We start from the raw sequence: 18,355 nt of genomic DNA on the forward strand, positions 1-18,355 counted from the left end.
AGTTGTATTAATGTTCCACAACATATCATTTTTCTTAAATATTTTGCTTAAAAAATATCTCACTTATCATCAAATAGATATAGTACTCAATATTAATACGTTTACTGTTTTGTTCGAGTGTAATGTAGATATAGTACTAGTATTTTTTTTAAATGAAGTGTTGATGAATAAAGGATTGTAAAAAATTAAATTAAAACAAAATCTTATTGATGAAACCAATTAAAACTATATTAACGCAGCTTAAAGTGGATAGCCTTGATAATTAAAAGAAAACTATATAAACTAAAAGTTAACAATAATTCCTCATTTACTATAATAACAAAAACAACTCAAACCCATGTGGAGTAGTTAATAATAATTCTTCTTTTAACAATTTTGACTCGAACCTTCAAACTATTAATCGACTTAGCATGCAATGTTTTTTTTAACAAGTATACAATGTTTTAATTACGATATCAACGTTAAAAAAAATACTCCTCTTTTTCCATTTTCCATTTTCCATTTTCCATGTTATGTAAAGTGATATTTATAATAATAAAAAAATTGTATATTCCATTTCGTGAATTCTGAGCCCTTTCTTCAACGCTCATATTTCAGCTCACTGCTCTGCAATTCCAGTCTCCATTAATTTCACAGCTTCCAATTTGACCGAATAAAAAAATTATACACAAATCATAAATATATGTCTATATATTTTAATTAAATATATAAATAAACTAGTTCTTTCCTCAGATAAACCAGTTTTTGATTGTATAAAATTTGGTATTGCTGTATTGAATAACCTATCATTGTCCTCTCAATTTCACTTTTTCCCGAGGAGTTTGGGTTCCTGAGCTTCCAATTAGGAGCCCGGATTATAGCATGGTTGCATAGAATCGGTGTTCCTGAAATAATTGGCGGATCGCTGCTTTGAATTTCGCAGATCTGGGTACTAATTTCACCTCTGCCTCTTTTGTGTTTTTCCTGTTTGAATTCCGCACCTGCTTTCCTCGGATTGATTACACCTTATCGTGGTCAACTCCCTTTCAATTTGTCTCCAGCATTTTTTTTAAATGTGTTGATTTCTGATTATGTATATTTTTGCCATAATTTGTGGTTCGTTATTTCGTTTTGCTGTGAGGAACGAACTGGGAGTTTACTTAACAAAGCAGTTGAAATCTCTTTCTTTTTTCTTCAACGATGGCTTTCCAATAAATTTGGGAGCCCTTCCATTGCATCTGCTAGTTAAATGTGCTATATTTCATGCTTTCGGAGAGATTCTTCGGATTTAATGGAATTAGATAGTGCAATTTACCGCAGTGCTTTCTCTTTTTGTGTAATTTTGTCTCTTTCTCTTGGTTTCTGGTCCATCACTTTGTGTGGATGGTATGTTTCAGGTCACCTACCAATATCAACTGCTTCATTAAAGGTCATAGAAACTAGGTACTTGAAATATATATCCTCTCTGTTTTCTCTGTGGCTGATGTAGATTGGCTTCGCTTATTTTTTTTCTCATGTACTGCTTGTTTGTTACTCGGAAAAAGGAGTAGTGGGTGGTTTTGCACTACTTTCCAACTAATGATAAACAAGAAATTTGTATTATATGCATTGATGCTATTCTTTAGTGTTTGTCTTCATCATATTGTCAATTTCTATCTTAAGATTGATGCACTTGTTCAGTTATATCGTATTGACTTCATCGTCTGTTTCCTGCCATAGGTTAATCAGATATGTATCAGCGCAAGGGTGTTCCTAGTTGAAACTTGGTTCACAGCAAATCAATTGTTTGAAGTCAGCCGTTAGACTGTGTTGATTGCACAATGGATCCTATCAATGGATCTAACAGTGGGAGCAATAATCAAAATTTGGCGTCTAAGCAGCGGCTACGTTGGACACACGAGCTTCATGAACGGTTTGTTGATGCTGTAGCGCAGCTTGGCGGGCCAGATCGTGAGTTCTTATTACTTGGTAACATTAGTTTCACATTAATTCCAACAGCAAACAGGAAGGAAAGAAAAAGTAATAAGTACTCGACAACTTAAAAGATGTAGTGAAGGTTGGAGATATTAGAACACAGAAAACTGTTCTTATAGCTTTTGCTCATTCATTAAAAGGTAGCATTGATTCTTCACAGTTATTTGCCACGGTTTACTTATGTAAAGTTGGCGATAAGTATGTTAAATTGGGGAAACGTGTAGCACTGATCTCTTTTTTGTTTACTCATGTCCTGATACAAGAAAAACATTCAATTTTGTTTACCTCGCGTAGTTCGCTAGAAAAAATGAAAAATTTCCTGCAGTGTTGTATCAATAGTGGATTCTAGGTATTTAATGTAAAAAGCCTATCTCAGTCTTCATTCGTGTAGAAAATTTCTCAGGTTCTATTAAATGTTATTATCTTCAGGAGCTACTCCTAAAGGTGTTCTCAGAGTTATGGGAGTTCAAGGGCTAACAATCTACCATGTAAAAAGCCACTTGCAGGTATCCATGCCATGGAATTTTTCAACCTTCACTGTTCTGGTGTCTGATATATATGACTCATTCACAGCTTGACTAACATTATTGTCTGAAACAGAAGTACCGGCTGGCTAAGTATCTTCCAGATTCTTCTTCTGATGGTAGGTTAATGTGGTTCTGTATGCTATACTCTAGCTCTTAGTCCATTGTCATTTTAGTTCTTGATACTACTTCAGATTTTGAGAATTTTTGGTAGTCCAATATTGATAAGTTTTACTTGATTTGGAATTAGGGAAAAAAGCTGATAAGAAAGAATCAGGCGACATGCTTCCCGGTTTGGATGGTTCATCGTGAGTATAATCCACTTTCTTATCTTTGTCATTCTCCACTTGGACAATGTCTTAATTTTCAAGACTATATGTGGAGTACTATTAGAGGACTCGTAATTCATTGATTATTTTTTTCTCATATGTTGATTAACTGGACAACTCTATTGCCGTCATCCCCATTCTACTTTAGTACTACTATTATGATTTAGAAAGTAATCACTTACAAATTTTTCTTTGCTTGCAGTGGAATGCAAATAACTGAAGCGCTCAAACTGCAAATGGAGGTCCAAAAGCGACTGCATGAGCAATTAGAGGTATATCTATGATTTTTTTTGTAACTTTTTGAAAATTTGTTTATATGGAGATATCTTGATAACTCGCATTTCTAAACCCCTTGAAAGTTGTCTTACTTCATGAATAGAAGATTCTCTTTGGATAAATCTGGATTCAGATGACTAGTTACAGCACCGAACTGTTAGAAATTCATTCGAAATATGTTGAGATGTAGACACAGCAGTTCTTCATTTGAATTCAAGCTAGTATTTTATTTTAGTATATGAGACCATGGGAAAGCAGGGAACATTTACGAAGTCTTTTGGAATTCTAGCTATGTTGGCTGTGAAAATTTTTTCTTTGATGTGACTTCTAATGGTTGGTACAGGTGCAAAGACAGCTACAGTTACGGATTGAAGCCCAAGGAAAGTACTTGAAAAAAATTATTGAAGAACAGCAGCGCATCAGTGGAGTTCTTTCAGAAGCGCCTGGCTCTGGGACAGATGATGTTTGCCCAGAATCCGATAACAAAGCTGATCCCACAACCCCGCCTCCAACATCTGAATCGCCTTTTGTGGAGCCTGCCAACGAACATGCTTCAGCAAAGAGTTTTTCTCTGGATGAATCCTTGTCCTCTCATCACGAGCCTCAGACCCCTGATTCTGGCTGTCATGGAACTTCACCAGTCGAGGAGGGCCCTAACGGGAGACCTGTGAAACGGAAACGCGGGAGCAGTGATGTGGAGTTTACCAAGCAAGAAATGACCATCTCCCATTCAATACTGGAGTCGAGCTTGAACTCTCCTTACCAACAGCCGCATCCCCTTTTCTTATCAAGTGGGCAGTTCAATCATTCATCAGAACTACCCATTGGCAATGAAAACCAATTGGAAAAGCTCTCCGGTAATATGTGATTTGTTTGAACGAATTGCATATTACTCGGCTTCTTAGTTGTCAGTTGTCACCATGTATCTCTAGTGTCTAATAGTGTAATATTCATATAACTGCATTATGAACCACGCTAGTATTTAAGATTGTAAGCAGAAATTTAGGTTTAGAAGTGTCAATTTGACTACACACTTGAGACTTTGATTCTAAGTTGGTGAGAGTGTTCAATTAATCTTCATTTTTCTGTTCAATAATTGTAATTGTTTTTTATCCATTTTCAGTATGGGAATAATGAAGCGGAACTCACTTTGCAGAACAAATATGATGTAATAATCGAAAGTGAGTGGTTAAAATGGTGGTAAAAGCAGTATGAAATATAGTCAAAGTGGGTAGCCTCCTAAAAACATGCCAAACTTGGGCTTTTCCTTGAGTTTATAAAGCAGAAGAAGATGGGAAGACTAAGAGAGCAACATCCTACTCTACTACAATGAGGGTTAGTCATGTCGAGCAGTTTCTCCGATGATTAACTCTCTTCAAGATGCAAAGACGGATGCGCTGGCTCAAAGCCTCCAGCTTTTCAAATTTCTCCCGTTTCGACTTCTTTGTGCTTGAGCTAGCTTTGTTCTTTTTCTTCTTCTTCTTTGTGTCATCCTTTGGAGACTCCAATGTATTTTGTTCTGAATTTCGAAGAGGCGTGGCAAGGACCTTTATAGTTGTCTGTAAATTGAAGTAAAGTTTATCATTGTCAGCAAAAATTGAGAAACGGAGCTACCAAGTAAAATTGAACTGAACTCAGACTAGTTTCAACGGTTTCACAAGAACTAAAAACTCGAATGAGGAGAGACTAACAGGAGATATTGCAAAAACGCAGCTCAAAAGTGCCAGCATTTTCGGTGCTGTGAAAATGCATAGAGAGGTATGAAAAGACACCTGATCGGAGTTGCTGATGCTTGTCTCCATAGAAGGTAGATCATCACTGCCCAGGAACGAGCATCTTCCCCAACTTTCTCTGTTTGAGCTCGTGTAGGAGCAACACTCTTCGTTTTGGCCAGTTTGCTTGTCCTAACAAATTGAAATTCAAGAGAATTAGATTCTGAGAAATAGCTAAAAGTGTAATGATGCTTCACTTGAAGCACGTTCAGATTCAAGTACCTCTTGAGGTGGTGTGCAACTGCCGCTGAGAATCTTGAGTTCAGCTTCTTCAGAAGCCAAAGCATCCTGCAATGATTATCATACTATTGAAAATGCAGCTCTTTATATTGTAGCAGAAATTTACGTAACATCTATATAAGGTCCGGAGCGTGATGAATGGAAACGAAAAATGAATATCTGAACAGAGTTTTTATTGTAAGTGTCAACTGTGATTATGTGTTTACACTTCTAAAACTCCAAAGACAGAAAATTTGAATGAAGAGAGATATACATTACAGACAGGTGCTATGTCAGAGAGTAATTCCCCCACAGATTTTGTAGATGAAAGGCTATGAGGTACAGCAGAAGAACTAGGTGCATCAGCACTAACATTTTGAAGCCCGGCTATTATCTCATATAAGATATTCTGTAAAAAGAAAACAGTTAAATCAGCACATACAAGAGACCAGCGTCCAAGGAAAGCAGAGTGTGTAGTGGCCATTGAAGCATGATATACAAGAACGTGTTAGTTACCAAGTTGTACACTATAACACTACAGAGAGCATATAACTGGCAACAAATATTTGTTAAGAGTGAAACTAGTTTATAAATTATCAGGTCATAATCAGTAAGCTTGTTTGTAGTCTCAATTATACATAGTACATAGTAGAATGAACTCGGTAATAGATTCACAAGCCACAAAAACTATGTTCACGCAGCTGCAAATTTGAGGTCCAAATTCATGCACATTAGTCTGTCATCTCATCAGTTCCCCATTAAATATATACTTGTCACAGGCTTAAAGCAATAACTGACCTTTTAATATGTGGGGCATTTAGAGAACATTGTAATAAAGGAATCTGCAACTTCATAATGCAAGGGATCACACAGAAGTACAAACAATTATACAGATTTGTACACACAAACACACCCACACCACCACACACATACATATTCAGAGTTTCAGCATAGCATTTTTTTATAATAGTCGTCCATATCGTAACAAAAAGTCTTCCATATCTTTTCGAAAACATGGGCGAGAACATTAATTTCTCAAGTTTTAGCACAAAATTGGCATGAACTATATGAAAGAAATAAATCCAAGAGTATATGTACAGCAGGAGCTACCTCTTCCACACCAGTACCACCTTTAACATCTCCCAGATCATAGTATTTCTCAATCTTTGTTGAATATGAAGATGGAGGTGGAGGAGGATGGAGGACGTTATAGAAAAAAATAGACACAGAATCATAATAAAATTGAGGCCGCGATGAGTTGTGGTCGCCGTCGAATTTGATAATATTTTTATCCCCCTGTAAAGAACCAAAAACTTACTACATAGAACGTCAAAGAATATCCAAAAAAAGATCAGATCTAGAGAACGTGCCCGCACCGCATACAAATTAAAGATAGCATCAGAATGCTGAGGTTGAATAAATTTGTCATCTTTTGCATGCCCAAACAAAGCAGGAATAAATGTCTTGGGAGCAACCTGCCAGTTTGGATAATATAAACTACAATCAGAGCTCCCCGCATATCACAGTAAATACTGCAAGAGAATAGTTTTATAAAAACTAGATTTCTTGGAGAGTATGGAATAAGGGTAGGACCAAAATTGACACTCTCTTTACTCCAAAAGATAAATAAAGACCTGTATGCAATCAAGCCGTGTGATATCAAATTTGGCCTTCTTCTGTATTACTCTTCGCATGTACTGAAGACCCATCTTAACCTGTATTTGGCATGGGGAGACAAGGTGGTATTATTAGTCAAGTAGTATCAATATTATCAATCTTACACATCATTTGCAAAATTTCAGAACTTTACATAGCTAAAACTGCCTCTAACAAAGGCGGTCAGTTACTGTCCTGGTTGTGTAAAAATAGTGTTGGATAGTGATGTATGGTTTTGCTAACTCATATGCCAATGAATTACAGGATTTGTCTGTTACTACACAAACTAATATACTATACCATACAATAGAGAAGTTTGATCTGGAAGAATCTGAATTGTCAAGGTAATAAAAAGGGGTAAAAGCAAAAGACCAAACTTCCTGACACACTACATACAGAGACATGCAGTGAGGCAACTAATGGCAAACAATGTTGACAGAAAAGTCCATACTGTGAATTTGGGAAGTCGGATTTTGTACACATCTGCAAGTTCCAGCATCAGATTGAACAAATTAGAGAAGGCACTGTCCAGCACCATTCCAGCTATGGAAGGGTCTTCTGCTCCATAAAGAAGGCTACAGAACATTTGATGAAAGGTTATACAGGTAAGAAGTAGTATCTATTAAGTGCATCTCAAAAGCAATCGAGTAAGAATTGAATATCTGAATAGAAAACAAAAATCATGACAGAGTTATCTGACAAAAGCAATTCCTAAAAAAAATCTAGTTCAAAAAAACATCAAGCTGAGCCAGAAGTCGAAAGCAAGATTTAAAAAGCAAAAAAAAACAAGCTAAACAGAGGTATGCTCCTTATTTTATAGTAAAGACACAAATCAGTCTATCCTAAACAGTTACTACATTATTCTGGAGAACAAAGAAACTAATGAATCTAGAAAAAACTTGAGATCATCAGAATAACATATTTTGTGTACCAGACGTGCCACTTTTGAAATGGGAACTTGAAACCCGGTGAAAACAAGTACAAACATGAGAAAGATAGGGGTGTGATGGATGATCAATAGCCTGAGGCAGTGAGAAAATCAATAACCAACCTTGTTACTGCACCCATTGATCTTCCCCAAAGGCCAATGCGAGATACTTTCTCATTGCTCCTCAAATATGATATCACAACCTTGAGGTCATTTTTCTGAAATTAAGGTAGGAACTTTTACTTTAATCTTGGAACACGTAGTAAAGAGGATAAAGATGACAAAGGAATGGTACCTCGTGCCAACCAAGACTAACATAATCTCCATCAGACAAGCCAGAACCTGAGAAATCAAGGGTGAACACTGTGATATTTGAAGGCAGAAGAACTACAGCTGCTTCATTTGCATCTGCCCGACATCCACTGCATTACAAAAAAAACTAATAAGTTTTCACCACTTCATGTATGAAATCTCTCGTTCTGCATTCTCCAGTCCCCATAAATTTTGGAAAATCTTCAATTTTTGTTTGGTCGGTTAACTAAATAGTAGGGAATAATTAATTGACATTTGCACTTGCAGTGACATGGAAGAAGCCTAAAATTTTTAGTGAAGTCTTTCAAATTGTCATATTTAGCCATAATTTGGAATGTGAAATTTTGCCCAGTTTGCTAGGCTAGCCAAAATTTTCTGACACATGCAATGATGTGGAAGATGGTGCACTTCACCAAGTATAGAACTAATAAAACACCCTATGCCCTTAAAGTGAGACGTGTTTGTGTCCATGCATGCACACACATCTTCCACGGCATTTGGCATTAGCAGCTGATTTACCAGTGTAAGAAATTGGCCAAGATGGCACTTAATTGTCGGAGTCATGGCTACATTGATAACTTCAACCACATGGCCAAATAGCAAATTGCGGCAAAGCCTTGGGAATTTTTGGCTGTTAGCCTTGGGAATTTTTGGCTGTTTCAGGGATGAAAGCAGTTTGGAAGTTGTTATATTGATATTTTAATTGTAACTCATTCATAATAAGTAAAGTGGTTATGTTATAAACCGTTATGATTGCTTAAAAGAAGCACGCCATTGATAAGTGAAGATTTGATATACCCTACTATTGAATAGATTTCTCACACCATCTTATCCTCAAACACAACTAAATTCATATTGGTCCTCAGCTGATAGTGAGGAAAGAAACCAATTCCTAAATATGCAGAAACACCACCTGACACAATCAACTTCCCAAAAGAAGATAGCTACCTGTTTCCGTGGCAATATATTACACAAGGGAGAGGTGAATCATCTGGGACTTGTGAAGGAGAGTAATGGCTACATCTTAAGGTATGACCCCTTTCATTACTAAGCTGCAAAGTTAACTAAACTTTCAGATACTATGTACGATCAGATTGAGAAATGCAAAACAAAAAATCATCAATTCAGTGCATGAGAGAAGATTTTGGTAACTGATGCCCATACTTGCCTCCACATCTTCTCTCTTGTACTTTCTTCCTGCGAGAGTAAATTCCTTTTCCCATAGATATTGATCTGGGTTGTAATCAGCCCTGTTTACATAGCAAGTGGAGGTAGTAAATTAACATAATAACAGTAGCAACTTGCTCATATGTGGATATAGATATTTCATACACTGATGGAGTACAAGTTAAGGAAATTTGAAAATTCTCAAAAAGCAAACTGCTAAACTACTAATCATGCTTTAGGTTTGGAAGATTTTAATTGCAATTACTGCCAAAAGTACTTTGGAGAGCACCGTGATAAAGTGTAGCTTCCTGAAACTTAGGGACAGAACTTGCTAGCAAGCACATATGCACCGTAGAATTCAGCTTATCTTCTATCAAGTCTGAGGGCATAATAGCTTAGTTTGCACACGTTCACAGGTAATAGAAAAAATCAAAACTGGAGACATGCGAGTGACACAATATACTTTCAAATGTAAGCTATTTTGCAGCTGCATTCCAGATGACCATTTGTAAAGGCTCATCCAGGAAAAGCCCAAACGGTTGAACCCTAAACGTTTAAACATAACGGAAAGTATGCACGTGCAGCAAAGAATTTCATGATTAAGGTTATTCCGAATTTGAAATCGAAATTTCCACTATCAACCAATAACAGAATTAGTACGTTCAAGGACAAGTAAAACTGTGAAACAATCACAATAGGTAAATGGACAACTAATTCATCCATATGAAAAGACAACAAAGTATGAGTTGGTGGTGCATCGAAAGCATCCCAGTTCAGAAGTCAAACTGAGGCCCAAAATAAACTGATCCTAGGATGTACTTAAGGTTTAATACAAGTGAACAAGCAATCAGTAATCTTGTCTACAGAATCAGTCCTATGGCCTTGCCTAATTGCCATGCCCATTGGTCTTTTTATACACTACAGAAACCCAATGGTCAAATAGATCTTCAATATGCTAGTAAAATGGAAGTAGAAGTACAGGAAAAGAAAAGAAAATAGAGGAAAAAAGTGAATGAGCTTCAAGGACACATACCTAGGTGGCCTAATGACAAAATTAATAAATTGGTCGATCATCTCGAGCAGAACAACTCAAGCAGTCAATCCCAATTAAAGAGATTCATATTCCACCCATGGCATTAGCGGCTGCCCTACTTCTCACTTTACACGTGAAATCTGCGTAGTTGAAGAAAAGTCTCAGGAAGGGGAGCTGATCTCCTCAAGTATCCTTGTATCAAAAAACCCAAATCCGGTAACTCTCTAAGTTTAATAGCAGTAAACCCACCCACATAAGCAAGTTTTAGCCCGCAGTATCCAAATCTTGCAGCAAAACCAAACTTAAATAAACGGAGATTACTATTTCAATGCCTAAAACTCCAACTTCTTACACTGCTGAGCTCCTGTTCTATCTGAATCACACGCGAGAATGGAACAAACAGATCTTGAAAGCTAAATTCCCCGTGAGAGAGCTGCGAAGAATATCCAAACAGAGCGAAAGGGGAAACCCACCCAAGCCCAAACAAAATTCTGCAGCTTGCGAACTGAAATTTTGAAAAAGGAACCTTGTGAAAAAGGAAAAGGGGAGAAAAGGGCTTTATCTTTGTTCCGTGTTAATTATGAAAACGTTAGTTGGTGTATTAAGTATGATAGAGAAAAGGCGAAAGAGAGGTTGAGAGACCCAATCGTTTTACGGTCAAAGAAACAGAGCGGCTGACATATGAGGTTTGGAAGATCGAAAAATTCACCTAAGAGCGGAGACGATGGTGCAAAAGCTGCGCAAAATAGTGTTTGGTATTCGGAAAAAGTAACGATGATACAGCTAACAACCACAATTTCCATTAACACCAACCAACCAACCTTAAACAGCATCACATCATGTGTTTATCTGATAGAATTGCACTTTTATAAACCTTCAAAACTTGAGCCTTTTTTTCTCTCTCATCAAATATGGTTGCCTCCTTTGCCTTTTCGTCTACATAAAACTAATCAATCACTATAAAAAAAATTAGTAACGACCTAGATTAAATCAATTCTCTTCGTGTTTTTAATTTATGTAGCTCAGATTATACAATTAGCTACTAAAACATCAAACGAATGTTGCTGAATCCACCATCTAGATTTTCCAAATCAGAGACAACGATGGAAACAAATTCAAAGGCAAATCCTAAATTTTGGTGTTAAACTTGGTGGACGTAACATTAATACTTGGTGGGTGACTGGGTGTATTATTTTAATTAATCTCCGTAATAATGAAGCGAATTATTGGAAAGTAGTAGATGACATCTAATCTTTGAAGAGTAATTATGTTTAAAAACATGATTTTAACGTTACAACTAACTTCTTGAGTAGCATTTCTAACTTTTTTAGTTTGCAAAATTTAGATTTGACAGAGCGAGATCTATAGAGACAGAGTGGAATTCCAAATAATTAAAATTGAAAGTTCATAATCAATTAGTTGTCTTAAACAATTTGTTCCCAGTGCCGAAAGGAATCATTTCCATCACCACATGCAATCACTATATTCATTCTTTATCATGTGTATTACTAATATCTTGCTAATGATCCCAATCATTTGATGCTGAGCACGTAAAAACAAAAGTAAAGACAAAGTGGCAAACATACTTTAATATTGAGCAGGAATATTGTTGATTTAAGTGTATGTAACTTTACTAATTTCCAAGTATTAAATACACATTGCAACGTACCTTTATATTTTTGAAATAGTAGCAATGATTGTGGGTAGTGAAGGGGCATGCAGTTTCCCTTGACGTAAAGCAAAGTGGAGATTGCGAAGTCAATTCAATTGAAGGTGATTTGTAAGTGTGAGCAACCCTCCCTTGCTACAACACCACACCCTTTTTCTGCAGTGAAGGGGACAGATGAGCATCACTGCCACTGCACATAATAATTGAATTGATTACAATTACTCAGATTTCTTGAGGAAATTCAAACACTGAAGCTGGAAATTGAGATTAAATTCCCTAAAACCGACCCATAGATTTTCTCTGATGCGAATTAAAAGGCTATATATCATTAATCAACAACTGGAAATTGATTTAGACTTACAACTACAATGCGATTCGCCTCACTCAAAAAACTGAGTGCGAAATTGTTTTAATCAGCAGAACTCACGCCGCTGCGAGTGTTTCAAATTCTGCAAAATTAAATCGCGTCGCTACAGAGCAGCAATGAATAGAAAGTGAAAGCAACACTGAGATCATTTGTTCATCCAATTGAATGATCGCATTCCAGATCTGCTGATTGATAGGATAAGTATTTGCAATTATTTCAAAATCTCTCTCTCACTCTCTGTTTCCCCCACATTGTTGTGCATCGAATAGTAGTCGTGACTCACACCAATAATAATAAACTGATACACACAACCAATCGACTAACCGAGTGCCTCTCACTCGAGAGAGAGAGAGCCTTGAGAAGTAGACGGCGGATTCCGGTGGCCGTCGCCGAGCTCTAACCCTCCGCCGTATGGATTGCCACAGAGGAAATTTCTCATCACTTTTGGCGGTAAAAATTAGTTTAAGCGTTCTTTGTGGCTTAGATAATTGACAATTGACCCATTCTCGTTTTTTTTTTCTCTCTTTAAAAATTCGAGAACTTTTGAATAACGATATATTTTCAATATTCACATTAGGGGTGAGCAAAAAAACCGAAAACCGAATATCCGAAACCGAACAAAACCGAAATTTTGAAATTCGATTCGGTTCGGTTCGGTTTTAAAAATACAAAAATTTTGGTTTTCGGTTCGGGCGAAAAAAAAAACCGAAAAACCGATTATATTTTAAATATAATATTATATATATTTATTCTATTAATTTAATATATTATATCATATATATATAATATATATTCTTTTAATATAATATGTATTACTTATATATATTCTATTAATTTTATATTATATATATTTATATTCTATTAGTATATATAAAATAAAATAAATGATATATAGTTTAATATATACTATTTTTTCGGTTTTTCGATTTTTTTGAAAATTTCGGTTTTGTTCGGTTTTTGAAGTTAGATTTTCGGTTTTTCGTATTCGATTCTTCAGGTTCGGTTCAGTTTGGGTTTTGAACTAAATTTGGTTTTTCGGGTTTTGTTCGGCTTTGGCAAAAAATCGAACCGAAACCCGAATGCTCACCCCTAATTCACATCAAATTGAAAATCATGAAAAAAATGCATGATTGGAAATTGATATGCAAATGACGAAGAGGTCAACATTAACTTCAATAGTAATATAAGTTAGTATTATTTGATTGAACAAATGTTAATCGGGACTTGATTTATCGGGAATTAGCTCGATGATAAGCCCAAGTTCAAACTCATTTTGTTATTAACTTGGTCTAATTACTCCATATTTTTTAGAGTTATGAGAGAACCGCGTCCAAAATGTTACAGAATATGTATTTGTTTGTAACTATAATAATAGGGCGATTTTATATTTGATATGTGACCACTTCACTTTAAATTGTATTCAATTATTATAAATGTATATTTATACTCCCTCCGTCCCGCACTACTCGCACTTATTTCCTTTTTGGGCGTCCCAAGTTACTTGCACTCTTTCCATTTTTAGTAAAAAATTTCACCTACAGCCGTCATTTTTTACTTTCCTATACACTCATTCCTTAATCTCCGAGCCGAAAAGGAAATGAGCGAGTAGCCCGGGACGGAGGAAGTATTATAGTAGTTGAGGCGAGATAGTTTGAATGATGAATCGTGCTATTACGCAATATCCATTAAAATGGTCAATGTTTCTTAACATATTGCAAATATATTAATTAAATTAAATTAAGTAGATATTTAAACAGTTGACAAATAACAAATGCGGGATTAGATTAGAATTATTAATTACCCCCAAATGATCCAAGAATATAGTTGGTGGGCTTATTTTGGAGAAAAGTTGTTATAAATGTGGAGCCCAACTATTATCCCAAGTCCAATTAATAAAATAATAAAACGGGAGTAATAAAAGAAAAAGAAATGAAAATTTGTGACTTAGTTTTTCTCTTTTCCGTTGGTTTTAGAGGGAAAAGTCCTCTCCCTCACCATTCTCGGCCCTCTCTCAGCCGCGACTGTGTTCGCCGCCGGGCTGACTACGCCCTCACATCTGTTCCCTTTCTTCCCTCTTTACTCCGACGCCGTATCATTCGTTATAACATTTTTATTCAGCTCTCCTTGTCGCAGACAGAACAGGAGCTCAGCAGTGTAAGAAATGGTTAATGGAGTTGGAGCTTTAATCCCTAAAATGCGATCCTTAATTTGGCAGAAAACGACGGCGTCCCGATGGATGTCGCAGTCGACTTCCATCCCCAAAAAACAAGTTCGAGTTCGTGACCACGCATACGATGACAACATGGAGATCGAGATAAAAGTTCGCAAAGTCCTCAAATTCCAAGACCTCATTCTCTCGCAGCCCAGCCGAATCATCTCCGTATCGCGCCTCGACAGCATCTCCCGCCGAATCGGATTCAAGCAGTTCGAATCCGGCCGCTTCGTGCTCAAATTCGAGCACCCAGTCCAGCGGATCCTCTACTGGCGCAGATCGAGCACGAAAAAGCAGCTCTCCACCGCCCGATACCGGATGCAGCCACCCGGATAAGGAAACTGCTGATGCTGTCGAAAACAGGCTGGAGCACATTCGCATTTCGCGCAAGGAGTTTGGGCTGCCGGATGATTTTGAATCATGGGTTATTCTGAATCACCCCAAATTCTTCCGGTTGTTTGATGCGGATGAGACGAAGAATAAGTACATTGAGATGGTGGAGGGGGAATGCACTCTAGGTGTTTGTGAAATTGAGCGAGTGAGGGAAAGAGAGTGTCGAGAGAAGGGGGTGGACGCCGAGGAAATCCGGTTCTCGTTCATCGTGAATTTCCCCCCCCCCCGGGGGTTCAAAATCGGAAAGTATTACAAGATCGCTATGTGGAAATGGCAGAGGCTGCCGTATTGGTCGCCTTACGAGGATGTGTCGGGGTATGATCTGCGGTCGCTGGAGGCGCAACGGAGGATGGAGAAGAGGGTGGTGGCGATGATCCACGAGCTGCTGACGTTGACGGTGGAGAAGAAGATGACGTTGGAGAGGATAGCCCAAATAGCATTGGCCAGACCGGTATTCAAAACGGTATTCAAAACAGAACAACCTGACCGGTAATCAAAATGGAACAACCTTTTCTTCATAAGGAGCTTATTCTGACCACTCTTCTTCAGAAATTTGTCCTCCAGTGCCTTCCATAATTTATATGCAGAAGTCTCATTCTTGACAGCATATTTTTGCTCCCTGGACAGGCACGACCGAATTGTTCCACAAGCTAACCGATTTATGGTACTCCAATCTTTATCATGTACATCTTCTGGTTTCTTTTCTTCAATGGCAATGTCAAGACCTTGTTGGAAAAGAGAGTCTAGAACCTCTCCCTGCCATATACCAAAATGGCCAATACCGTCAAATATCTCCACCGTCAATTTCATATTTGACAGTGGAAACCTTGACCATGATGACGAAAGACTAGCCTTGACTTCTTGATCATTACCCTTCATTACAGACTCAAAATAAAGTATTCAATATTACAAACAAACAGAACCAAGGACAAACCTTTGGCTCTGATACCACTTGTTGAGAAAACCGGGTAATTTTCTCTCAAATAGTGAAATGTACCGATTCAGTAATTTTAGAGTTAACTCAATGGAGTCTACTCGATAAAATTAATTCTCCAAATAAATTCTCATGACAAGCTGGTGGGGAAACTGTCCCTCTTAAATACCAGATTCCTAACAGAATTTATCGGTCAGTGTATTTATGACAATATAAAAACACCCAAAAGAACCATACAAAACACTACTACCAAATCCGCAAATAATATTGAACACAACATCACTATAGAAAAGAAAACCCAGAAATAAATGCAGAACAAAATAAATAATAAAGAAAGAACACGCCCGAAACTTTGATAACGGAGTTCGGCCAAATTGCCTACGTCTCCAAGCACCCTCTGCAGAGCTCGCTTATATTTAAATAGAGAAGAAATACAATATTTGAGGTACATAACAAACACCCTCTATATTTAAATGGAGAAGGAATACAATGTTTGAGGTACATAACAAATGACGTGGGGAAGTTCCTTTTTTAGGTAACTTACCCCCAAGTTTCATCACCCCACCGATGTGGGATTGGAAATATTTGACAAAAGTCAAATATTGCAGGCAATATTCAACAGAAACAACAACGGCTTTAGTCATCAGATCTCTGATCTGATCTTGGGGGGATGGGCTTGTTGGGGGAGAGTCATGACTCGTGATGGTGATTTGATCGGGAGGACGAGCTCAAGAGTAGGTCCGGCAGCGACACCTTTGAAGGCGCTATCGGGTGACGATGGCAATGCTACTCATAGTAAAGCAACCAAAAGGAAAAAAATACCATTGGCACACTGCATTCCAAATTCAAGAACTTGAAGCTTAGCTTAGCCGCTTTTTTCCCTATATGGTAGTTGTATTAATTGTTTGTTTGAATTATATTGCAAGTAGATGATACTACAAGGTTTTAGAAATTTCCAAATGTTTTTGCACTATAGCTGGGATTAATAAGCTGATAAAGTTAGCCCTCTTTGGTTCCGAAGCTTGGAAAGAGACTACTTGAGGAGTGTCTTGCATTGGTGTAGAAGCCAAGAGCTACTTGTTATTATCGTGTACAATTTGAATGTGAGATTAATATTAATTTCGATAGTAACACAAGTTAATAATTTGTTTGAACATATGTGAAATTGAAACTTGATTTAATCAATAATTAGCTTAATGATAAGCACAAGCTTTTATAATCTTTGTGCATAATTAATGAAGAGGTCAAATAAAGTGGTGCACGGTGTCGGTGGGCGTAACGCCTATTGCCCTAATTCCATTAAGTAATTAATTTGTTATGGTATGTCGGTTCGTTTGCCCATGCCTACTTTCTTCACATTAATCAAACTTCCCAGAATAGCAAGGAATAAATCGCAAATTACCATTTTTGTTGCTCTATTTTTCATAATTTGTGTCATGACTGTTGTATGTCTCTTTCCAAAAAAATTTACCAACCTTTAGTAATATCTCTTAAATAGGATTGGTAAAAAATTTAATACTCCAGCGTAAACGTATAAGTACATCATTTTACTTTAATATAAATGTATATTTAAATTATTAAAAATCAAATTGAATTTTAATTTTATAAATGTTAGTACCACCTAATAAGCTTATCAATGTACTTCTACTTTAAAATTGACAATTTAGATGCATGTATCTTGATATCGGACTCGACCTAAGGTACAAAGGAAATAAAATTCAATTAAACCATGAAAAATAAGATTAATATTAATATATTATTCATCAACTTAAATCAAAATTCAATCAAACCATGAAAAAAATAAGATATCAACATTCATCCAATTAATAGGTGTAGTTGCCAAAAAAATGATTGTTTCACCTAGATTATTTAAATGATAATCAACATCTAATGTAAATTTCAATATTAATAATTATGGATTATCCAGTGTTGAGTGTGTTTGTCAGAATGAGGATATTTTCACGAAAAAAATAGAACTTATTATAAATAGATTGATTGGTATGTCATTTTCAATTTTGCGGTAATGTATGTAGTATGGTATGATTGGTGTACTAATCCACCTCTATGAAGGAAACGTTTTATCAATTGAATTGCACTTCGATGCTCTAAGTAGTTGGAACAATGGTTCTCAATTTATCTCATAATGACTCAAACTTATTAATTGGAATTAAACATCTTACCAATTGAGTTGCACTTCGATCTAATGGTCTTAGACTATCCACAACGCTGGGAAAAATTTGGGGTCGGACCACACCTGGGATCCGACCCAAGGCCGCGCGCGTTGGAGGTGGTGGAGGCGCGCTCTAGACCGCGCTCGGGGACAGTGGAGAGGTACGGGGCAGAGCCCACCTGCGGCCCGTCCGGTGTTGTTGGCACTGGGGACGTGCCTGGTCGCGACCCGTCCCAGCGTTGCAGGCGCACAGGTCGGACCCAACACCATTTATAAAAATTTGATTTTTGATTTTATTTTCATATCTATGCTCCACCACATTTTCATTTCTTCTACGTTACTCCTATGAATTTTTAAAAAATATAATTGTTCAACTTTTTCAATTTTTAGGAATTGCACTTTTTGGAATTTTAGGACTTGTAGTTTTTAGGATTTATAATT

General features: G+C 36.9%; 2 protein-coding genes and 1 pseudogene across 9 annotated transcripts; 2 read left to right on the top strand and 1 right to left on the bottom strand.

Moving 5' to 3' along the window:
• The first annotated feature begins 563 nt into the window (after positions 1–563).
• LOC121773709 (myb family transcription factor PHL7-like) lies at positions 564–4,175 on the top strand. 3 transcript variants are annotated; one of them, XM_042170622.1, is made up of 8 exons: positions 564–928; positions 1,377–1,422; positions 1,699–1,929; positions 2,383–2,459; positions 2,554–2,596; positions 2,728–2,785; positions 3,009–3,078; positions 3,426–4,175. In XM_042170622.1, exons 3-8 carry the CDS (start codon positions 1,800–1,802, stop codon positions 3,948–3,950), a joined length of 903 nt encoding a protein of 300 aa, XP_042026556.1. In that variant the 5' UTR covers positions 564–928; positions 1,377–1,422; positions 1,699–1,799; the 3' UTR covers positions 3,951–4,175. The 3 variants fall into 3 exon arrangements, with proteins under 3 accessions (XP_042026556.1, XP_042026555.1, XP_042026557.1); XM_042170621.1 differs by lacking the exon at positions 1,377–1,422; XM_042170623.1 differs by lacking the exons at positions 564–928; positions 1,377–1,422 and adding an exon at positions 1,554–1,575.
• A 76-nt stretch (positions 4,176–4,251) lies between these two features.
• Positions 4,252–11,397, bottom strand: LOC121773708. Of its 6 annotated transcripts, none has more exons than XM_042170618.1 (14): positions 10,991–11,397; positions 10,170–10,309; positions 9,138–9,219; positions 8,918–9,021; positions 7,953–8,079; positions 7,781–7,875; positions 7,181–7,304; positions 6,708–6,788; positions 6,450–6,548; positions 6,184–6,369; positions 5,348–5,482; positions 5,077–5,142; positions 4,855–4,986; positions 4,252–4,641 (listed from the first exon to the last, which is right to left on the bottom strand). In XM_042170618.1, the coding sequence occupies exons 2-14, from the start codon at positions 10,208–10,210 to the stop codon at positions 4,423–4,425; spliced, it is 1,491 nt and encodes a 496-aa protein (XP_042026552.1). In that variant the 5' UTR covers positions 10,211–10,309; positions 10,991–11,397; the 3' UTR covers positions 4,252–4,422. The 6 variants fall into 6 exon arrangements, with proteins under 6 accessions (XP_042026552.1, XP_042026551.1, XP_042026550.1 ...); XM_042170617.1 differs by lacking the exon at positions 10,991–11,397 and adding an exon at positions 10,522–10,984; XM_042170616.1 differs by lacking the exon at positions 10,991–11,397 and adding an exon at positions 10,419–10,984.
• A 2,791-nt stretch (positions 11,398–14,188) lies between these two features.
• LOC121775072 lies at positions 14,189–15,935 on the top strand (annotated as a pseudogene).
• Positions 15,936–18,355: the final 2,420 nt, after the last annotated feature.

The sequence above is a fragment of the Salvia splendens genome, chromosome 17, assembly GCF_004379255.2.
Source record: "Salvia splendens isolate huo1 chromosome 17, SspV2, whole genome shotgun sequence".
In the NCBI taxonomy this organism is placed as follows: domain Eukaryota; kingdom Viridiplantae; phylum Streptophyta; class Magnoliopsida; order Lamiales; family Lamiaceae; genus Salvia; species Salvia splendens.